Source organism: Elephas maximus, chromosome 7 (assembly GCF_024166365.1).
Source record: "Elephas maximus indicus isolate mEleMax1 chromosome 7, mEleMax1 primary haplotype, whole genome shotgun sequence".
Taxonomy (NCBI): Eukaryota; Metazoa; Chordata; class Mammalia; order Proboscidea; family Elephantidae; genus Elephas; species Elephas maximus.
In genome coordinates this window covers 73,646,094-73,655,050 of record NC_064825.1, presented here as the reverse complement: position 1 = coordinate 73,655,050, position 8,957 = coordinate 73,646,094, and the positions used below count along the sequence as shown (strand labels likewise).

The 8,957-nt window shown below is 44.4% G+C and overlaps 2 protein-coding genes across 2 annotated transcripts in view; both read left to right on the top strand.

The window, feature by feature from the left end:
• The first annotated feature begins 2,788 nt into the window (after nt 1–2,788).
• Nucleotides 2,789–6,002, top strand: LOC126079530 (serum amyloid A-2 protein-like). The gene is made up of 4 exons (XM_049890615.1): nt 2,789–2,867; nt 3,287–3,381; nt 5,171–5,309; nt 5,735–6,002. The coding sequence occupies exons 2-4, from the start codon at nt 3,291–3,293 to the stop codon at nt 5,871–5,873; spliced, it is 369 nt and encodes a 122-aa protein (XP_049746572.1). The 5' UTR covers nt 2,789–2,867; nt 3,287–3,290; the 3' UTR covers nt 5,874–6,002.
• LOC126079528 (serum amyloid A-2 protein-like) overlaps nt 2,826–8,957 on the top strand; it is a 116,947-nt gene continuing 110,815 nt past the window's right edge. Inside the window, exon 1 of the mRNA XM_049890609.1 lies at nt 2,826–2,867. The gene's annotated coding sequence lies outside the window, so the exon portion shown is untranslated. The remainder of the gene's footprint in view (nt 2,868–8,957) is intronic.

Genomic DNA, 8,957 nt, shown 5'->3' with positions numbered 1-8,957 from the left:
TTGGAAAACTAGAAATAGAACTAGCATATGATCCGGCAATCCCACTCCTTGGAATATATCCTAGAGAAATAAGAGCCTTTACACGAACAGATATATGCACACCCATGTTCACTGCAGCACTGTTTATAATAGCAAAGAGGTGGAAGCAACCAAGGTGCCCATCAACAGATGAATGGATAAATAAACGATGGTATATTCACACAATGGAATAGTACACATTGATAAAGAACATTTATGAATCCATGAAACATTTCATAACATGGAGAAATCTGGAAGACATTATGCTAAGTGAAATTAGTCAGTTGCAAAAGGACAAATATTGTATAAGACCACTATTATAAGAAGTGGAGAAATAGTTTAAACAGAGAAGAAAATATTCTTTGATGGTTACGAGAGAGGGGAGGGAGGGAGAGGGGTTTTCCCTAATTACATAGTACTAAGTTTTATTTTAGGTGAAGGGAAAGACAACAAACAATACAGAAGAGGTCAACACAACTGGACTAAAGTAAAAGCAAAGAAGTTTCCTGAATAAACTGAATGCTTCGAAGGCCAGTGGGGGGGGGGGTTGAGGGTTTGGGGACCATAGTTTCAGGGGACATCTAAGTCAATTGGCAAAACAAATTCTATTAAGAAAACCTTCTGCATCCCACTTTGGAGAGTGGCATCTGGGGTCTTAAACTCTAGCAAGCAGCCATCTAAGATGCATCAATTGGTCTCAACCCACCTGGACCAAGGAAGAGTGAAGAACACCAGAGACACAAGGTAATTATGAGCCCATGAGGCAGAAAGGACCACATAAACCAGGGACTACATCAGCCTGAGACCAGAACTAGATGGTGCCCAGCCACAACCGATGACTGCCCTGACAGGCAACACAACAGAGAATCCCTGAGGGAGCAGGAGAGCAGTGGGATGCAGACCCCAAATTCTCATAAAAAGACCAGACTTAATGGTCCGACTGGGACTAGAAGGACCCCGGAGGCCATGGCCCTCAGACCTTCTGTTAGCCCAAGACAGGAACCATTCCCAAAGCCAATTTTCAGACAGGGATTGGACTGGAATATGTGATGGAAAATGATACTGGTGAAGAACGAGCTTCTTGGATCAAGTAGACTCATGACACTATGTTGACATCTCCTGCCTGGAGAGAAGATGAGGGGGTAGAGGGGCCCAGAAGCTGCCTAAAGAGACATGAGGAGACAGAGTGGAGGGAAGAACTGTGCTGTCTCATTAGGGCGAGAGCAATTAAGAGTGTATAGCAAGGTGTAAGTTTTTGTATGAGAGACTGACCTGATTTGTAAACTTTCACTTAAAAAAGTTCCTGGGTGGCACAAACGGTTGTGCTCAAGTACTACCTACAGGTTGGCACTTTGAACCCACCCAACAGCACGGCAGAAGAAAGGCCCAGTTACCTGCTTCTGCAAAGATTACAGCCAAGAGAACCCTATGGAGCACTTCCACTCTGAAACACATGCAGTCAAGATGAGTCAGAATCGACTCGATGGCAATGGGTTTGGTTTATTGATTGTACCCTGATGCAGGATTTCTGGGAGTCTTCCTCTCCCCTCACCACAGTCCCAGCAGAGCTCCAAGAGGCAAAAACCACAACCTCAGAAAACTGTCTCTCATCATTCAAGAAGAAAGAACCACAACAGCTCTGGGAGAATAAGCGTAGTGGGAAAGGCATGATTCCCAGGAAGCAGGGTAATTGTGTATAATGGCTTTTTGATTTGTTGACCTGTCTTAAGCTGAACTACAGTCTCTGGCATTCTCCTTGTAGAATGCTTTTGGTTAAGATGAACTACAAGGGACATTCTGTCTAAAGAGCTGGAAAACAGAAGAAACCAGCAGGGCTATAATATCCACCAGCCTCTACTCATCATCCCGGCCTCAGTCTTTCTGGGCCAAGGCACTGCGTGAGTCTTGAGTTCTGAACTCAAACCAGGGCCCCCACCCCCAGGCTTCTTCTCCATCAGCCCTTGAGGAGCTGGGCTGACTCTGCTGATATTTCTGTCTCACAGAAAAAAAGGGGGCAGACACCAGGCTAATTCAGTAAACAAAGTCCTCTCCCCAACCTGTCACCAGCCTGAGCCACCAATCTATGCCACACCAGGTTGGACCTCCTTCTGTCCTACTATAGGCTTAGCGTTGACGCCTTAGTTCCTTACACCTAAATACTTCCCTGTCACTATGTGGCATTTCCAGGATTGGGCCCCGGGAAGCAGAAAGTTCCCTGCCCTAGACTGCGCCCTTCTCAGGATGCAGCTTAGACAATATACTCCCTAATTGGCTAAACTAGATGAGCAGGGGTGTTGTGCTCATCTAGTTTAGGACTTGGAGCTGAAAGCTTAATAAATCAAGGAAGAGAGGTGAAGGGAGCCTCTCAGGTCATGCATGTGATTTATAGGACTAAGCCTGTCAGTTTTCAGGATCATAGGCTTTAGACATGAGCTCAAAAGGGCTTCATTTCTAACACATCTGCCATCTGGCCCAGCAGGGCCCTCTTCTGTCCCCCCATTTCTTACACCCCTTTCTCCGGCCCCCCAGGGTCGCTCCTGCCTCAGCTCCTCCACTGCTGAGAAGCTGTCCTCCTGACCTGACCTGGTGCTGCCAGCCCACAGCAAGCCCTTCTTGGTTCCACACGGTTGCACAATAGGGGAAATGCCTTTGGATGAAACACAACACAGGTGTCCTGTAAATTTTCTTTTGCAGTTTTCTGGGAAGAATGACCTGGGGAAGGATTTTCCCAGCACCCTGTCTGGTTCTTCTCCTCCCACCTGATTCCAGTAGGGAAGGCTCAGTATAAATACCAGCTGCCTCTCCCCAGCAGGCAGGATCAGCAGCAGCTCTGCTTCCCCAGAACTCAGGTGAGGGGTTACTTCAAAGAGGGTTTTTTAAAAAAATTTACCCTGTTGTCTCTTTACCAAGATTATCATTGTCTTTTAAAAATGTTTATTCAGTTTTCTGTTTTTCCTATACGAGGTCTGTGCTGACTGAGCACATGGGGCATGCTTTGTGATTAATTATAGGCTGCTTGAGAGAGTGGCAATTTGGTCATGACTCCCCTCTCCCTGAATCAGTGCCACCTTGGTTTCCTCTTATACAATCTTGGGGTTCAGGGCTAATGAGTAAGGATTGAGGGCTGTGGTTTTGAGTGAGATCCCACTGCATGCAATGTTTCCTAGAACAAATGGAAATAAATACCCAGGCTCTCTTTGAAGTACAGATTCCAGAGTGGTATGTATGAGTCTTGTCCCTGTTTCCCTGACGTCTGCTTTCATTGCAGCACGATGAAGCTTTTCACAGGCCTCATGTTCTGCTCCTTGGTCCTGGGAGTCAGCAGCCAAGGCTGGTGGAGCTTCATCCCTGAGGCTGTTGGAGGTGAGGGCACTGGAGGAGGGAGGGGGCTGGCACCCATCTGCCACCGGGCTCACCCTAAGCACTCGTTAGGGTAGGAGCCTGTGTCTTAGGCTGCGCTGCTCTGTGTGGTAGAATGTGCCAGGCATTTGAGAAGCTCGTCTTTAAACACATCGGACACCACAGGATCTATCTCAGTTACTCAGAAAAGAACTATCATTCCTAGCTGAAAGGTAAACGATTGTTTGTTTAGAAGGCACAAAATAAGGCCTGGAACTGGTATAAATTTCCCTCAGACCAAACAGTATAAAGTATAATTAAAGCTATTAGCACTTTTTCCCTTCTTTCCCTTTCCTTTTTATCTTCCTTCCTTCCTTCCTTCTACTTTCCTTTCTTCCTTCCATTTTCTAGTTGGATAATTTAAAGAGAACCTCAGCCTAGCTCTTCCTGATGCTTCCTATTGCCTATGACTCTCTTCCTGGTTTGGTCTGTTTCCTTCCCTTTTGCAGCCTTTTAACTGACAGGCAAAGGGAACCAGTGTGTAGCAAGTCTCCAGGAGTAACTGAGCACTTTCCTGTCATTTAGGGTGGCCAACCATCCCGGTGTGCCAGGTCTCAGGAGTTTCCCATGACAAGGTACTTTCAGTGCTAACCGGGACAGTTGGTCACTCTCTTTGAACTTCAGAAGAACCTGGTGAGGCAGGCATCTTTCCCCATTTTGAAGGTGAGGAAGCTGAGGCTTAGAGCAGTTGAGTCAGTTGCCCAGGGACTTCCCACCAGTCAGTAGGTGGCAGAGTGGAGGTCTGACCCTAGCTGTGCAGGATGCAAAAGCTCTGCCAGGCAGATGCATCTGATTAGCCTGTTCCTAGAGCACAGAGGTTGTCAGTCTCAGCTACGCACTGGAATCACCTGGAGAACCTTAGAAAATACTCATGGGACCCACCCCCAGAGTCTGATGTAATTGGCCTGGCTGTGGCCTGGGCAATGAAACCTTAAATATCTCCCCAAGTGATTACAATGTGCAGCCAAGGCTGAGCACCACTGCTACTGCACTGCCCAAAGCAACTCACATCATCACTATAATCGATTCTGAAAGTTTTCAGGGTGATATTTATGTCCCTAATGGTCAGAATGAGTCAAGTCAGAATTATCTGCACTTGGACTGCAAGAATACATTCTTCTTAAGCATCAGGGACAAAGTGCTGTATGTCTGCCGCCTCTGTCAGGATCTGCCTCCCAGGTCACCACCACGCTCACACTGTCCCCTGGATCTCACCATATGCAGCTGCACTGTGTGAGGGTGGTTCTCCCTTGCGCCCCAGGGGGGCACTGAGCAGTATCTGTAGTCATTTTTGGCTGTCACAACTTTAGGGGCAGGTGCTACTGTCATCTAGTGGATAGAGACTAGAGATGCTGTTAAACACCCTGCAGTGCACGAGGCAGCCGTGCCCCAAAAGGGTCACCAGGCCCAATATTTCAAAGCGCCAAAGCTGGGAAACTTCGTTCTAGGTAACATCTCCCTTCTCTCCTTTAAGCATATCACATTTAGCCCTAAGTAAGGTGCAACATAGCAGTTACACAACCTGGGACAATACAGGTGAGCCCCATCTAAATGCCTCTGATTATAATTACCTGCAGAAGCCAATCAGGATTAAGGAATGTTCTTCTCAGCCTATGGTGCTTAAGGATGCTGTGCTCACAGGTTGAAATCTAAAGCCAGGGGAAGATTTTTCACTACTAGATTCCTCTCTAAGGTGTTGTCAGAGTGTCTGTGTTCACATGACATCCCTTTTGCCATTTCCTTTCCTTTCCAGGGGCTCGGGACATGTGGAGGGCCTACAACGACATGAAAGATGCCAATTACATAGGTGCAGACAAATACTTCCATGCTCGAGGGAACTATGACGCTGCACGAAGGGGACCTGGGGGTGCCTGGGCAGCTGAAGTGATCAGGTAATGCTGACACCTAGGGATGCTAGCGAAGGGGTAGCAGAGTTGGGCTGCCTTAAACAATCAGGAGGGCCGTCATCCCTTGTCCTCATGCCCAATTTGCCCACCGTACCCACTGACGCCTCATACTGGGCCTGGTGGCCAGCAGAGCCAAGGCATGGCTGGTGCAGGCATGTCACACTTGCCACAAATGCAAGTGAGGGCCAAAATGTGAATCCCAACCTGTCCCCTCTGGCCGTTCATTTGGCACAAGGGTTGAGTTGGGACATTGCCCAGGCAGGGTTAGTATTGTAGTCCCTCCTTCCTTGAGGACTGGTTTTCCTTGTCTCTTCTCACGTCATCTTTGAAAACGGGAAAGGGTACAGAAGGCGGGACTGTTGCACATCAGCCTGGAGACTCATCTCCTGCCTTCCTTTCCTTGACTCCAGCAATGCCAGAGAGCGTATTCAGTCCCTCACAGGCCATGGAGATGAAGACACGAGGGCTGACCAGGAAGCCAACAAATGGGGCCGCAGTGGCAAAGACCCCAATCACTTCAGACCTCATGGGCTGCCTAACAAGTACTGAGCTTCCTCCTCACTTGCTCCCAGATACGAGGTTGTGAGCCCCTGAGGGTGGGGACACAGGGTTATTGAGTTCTGTGTCCCCAGAAGCTAGCAAAGGGCACATCACAGGTTCCCAATAAATTTTTAAGAAATGGAATTAGTTGAAAAACCGTGTCTTCTTTGTGATCACTTTTGGTACTGAGCAGTGACCAAAGAGCACCAGCATGAAGGGGGAGCCTTGGCTGTGTGTTTGTACCCAGAGGACTCTCAGCCGGCCTGAGCCCGTGAGATCAGGCCACTTTAGTTTTTTTTGAAAACTTCTGCATGACCATGAACTAAAGGCTACTGCACTAGCCTCCTTTCTAGTTTCACTGCTTTTTGCTTTTATGCTTCTAATTAGGGTGACTATAAAATTTATTATACAACTTAGGTAACTTTCAAGAGTGAAAAAGGGCCCTATTAATAATTATGTCAGGGTAACACCAACAGGCACTATTATCTGTCAGTTTGTCGTAATGTTGTGACTTGTGTGTTGCTATAATGTTAGAGGCTATGCCACCAGTGTTTCAAATACCAGCAGGGTCACCCATAGTGGATAGGTTTCAGTGGAGCTTCTAGACTAAGACAGAGTAGGAAGAAAGGCCTGGCAATCTACTTCCAAAAATTAGCCAATGAAAAATTGTTAGAATAATGAAAAATTGACAGAATATTGTCCAATATAGTGTTGGATGGTGAGCCTCCTGGGTTGGAAGGCACTATACAGTAGCCACAACAATGGACTCAAACAGTAATACTATGGACCAAATAGATGGCATAGACTGGGCATTTCATTCTTTTACACATAAGGTCACCATGAGTGGGATGGCAACTAATAACGATAGGAACGAACTGGGATTGTCCTCAGCAAAACAGGACATTTGTTCCCTTACCTCTCTGCCCAGCATTCAGGATGATTTTTACAAACCATGATCCCATCTTGTTCCTCCCCTGCTTAAAATCTTTCAGTGGATCTGGCCCCTGGTCACCCTCTAGCATTGTCTCTTACCACATTGTCAGCTACCACCACTGACTGCTCTGACAGGAATCACAATAGAGGGTCTCCAACAGAGCTGGAGAAAAATGTAGAACAAAATTCTTCTTACAAAAAAAGACCAGAATTGTTAGTCTGACAGAGGCTGGAGAAACCCCAAGAGGATGACCCCTGGAAACCCTTTTAGCTCAGTAATGAAGTCACTCCTGAGGTTCACCCTTCAGCCAAAGATTGAACAGGCCCATAAAACAAAACAAGACTAAAGGGGCATACCAGCCCAGGGGCAAGGATTAGAAGGCAGGAGGGGACAGGAAAGCTGGTAATAGGGAACCCAAGGTTGAGAAGGGAGAGTGTTGACATGTCACGGGGTTGTTAACCAATGTCATAAAACAATATGTATACTAGCTGTTTAATGAGAAGCTAGTTTTGTAAACCTTCATCGAAAGTACAATTTAAAAAAAAAAATCAGTTTCACACTGGTCATAATGGCCAAAAGGAAAAAAGGCAGTTTTTAGTGACGCCAACAGCAAAAATAATTCCCCTTAAATATTAGGTACTATTCAAAAGAAACCAATAAAATAATATCCACTAGAGGTTTGTTTTGTTTTGTTTTTAAGAGGTCATCAGGTTGTCAGAATTGATTGCCACTCAAATCAAAATACCAAGCGTCCTGGATAAAAAGAAGCTTTTTGAAAATTCTCACAAGTAAAAGCTAGTTTTCAGAGAAGTGATATTCAAGTTAGTCCTTTAGAAAGAGAAGTTTACTTTGCAAAAATGCATTTAATAAATTTAGATGAAAAGCGTGAACACAGAGTGTTTAATACCTCAAATCTCCTAAACGAGAAGCCTAGTAACCAGCTGCACCAGATTGCCTTTTCTGATCTCTTCCTGTGTCAGCTTGAGCTGTGGGTCCCCTGTGAACACCTGGGAGGGGGCTATCTTCTCTTATGATTTGGGTAACTGAGATAAGGCATCAGTGAAACATGAGGACCAATCACCCAACACTACTTTCACTTTTAAAAAATGAAAGGGTTGGGGTAGATAGAAATTATCAACGAGCCAACAAAAAAGGAGAGTGAGTGTTAGGGGGTACTGGGAAATTGGAGTAAGTAGGGATTATCCTGGAACAGAGAATTTATCATGGAATTAATAAAAGACAGACAGTTAAAAAATACACAGGAATTGATTGGGAGTAAAGGAGAATTTCATCTATTTCTTATTAATTTTTATAAGAATTCATTCATAACTATTTCCTGCAATTAGAAACTTAATTTTAAAAACAGATTAAAATAGTGATATGTATATTAATATATAAATATTCTATTTAAAGTAACAGTAAAAATTATAAAATAGAAAATTCTAAAGAAATTTATAGGATATATATAAAAAATAACTAGTAAAGACATAAATGACTTGAATAAATATGGAGCTAAACTATGGGGAATCAATTCTTCCTAAATTAACCTATAAATTAAATGTTATTGAAATGAAAATTTCAGAGGAATCTGATGAGGAAATGTAGCTAAATAATTTTAAAGTTCATCTAGAAAAAATATGCAGTCAAAAATTCAGGAAAATTCAGACAAAATCGAGTAATAAATGAGACATTCCCTATCAGATATTTCAATTCACAGAAACAAAGGCAAAGAGAGGTTAAGCCATTTACCCAAAGGCACACAGCTAATAAGGGTTGGAGCTAGAACTCGAACTCAGCTGTCCAGCTCCATAGTCCATGCTCTTAAACACTGTTGTAACCCTCTTGTACAAGAAAGAAAGAGTCAAAATAGTGGATCATATGGCTCTTCTTTGAACAATATTTGCATAAACTCAGTAATGAAGATATTAAAGACTAATATAGCCAAAAATTGGGATGCAACTACTTTGGGAGCATGGGGGGAAGCGAAACTGAGGGGATTGTGTCAAGAAAGCTAAACCTTTAGTTCCATTGTAGGAACCCAATAGATAATATCTACAATTGAAAAAAAAAAAAAAAAACAGCGGAATAAACATATTATTTAGAAATATGGAAATAAATGCTAGAAAAAAATAGCTAAGAGAGTTGCAATATGGCTGCCT

Excerpts from the sequence above, each read along its gene's own strand:
- LOC126079530 (XM_049890615.1), top strand. The coding sequence starts at position 3,291 with ATGAAGCTTTTCACAGGCCTCATGTTCTGCTCCTTGGTCCTGGGAGTC. Across the intron at positions 3,382-5,170 it reads CATCCCTGAGGCTGTTGGAG|GGGCTCGGGACATGTGGAGG; the intron begins GTGAGGGCACTG and ends TTTCCTTTCCAG. Across the intron at positions 5,310-5,734 it reads TGGGCAGCTGAAGTGATCAG|CAATGCCAGAGAGCGTATTC; the intron begins GTAATGCTGACA and ends CCTTGACTCCAG.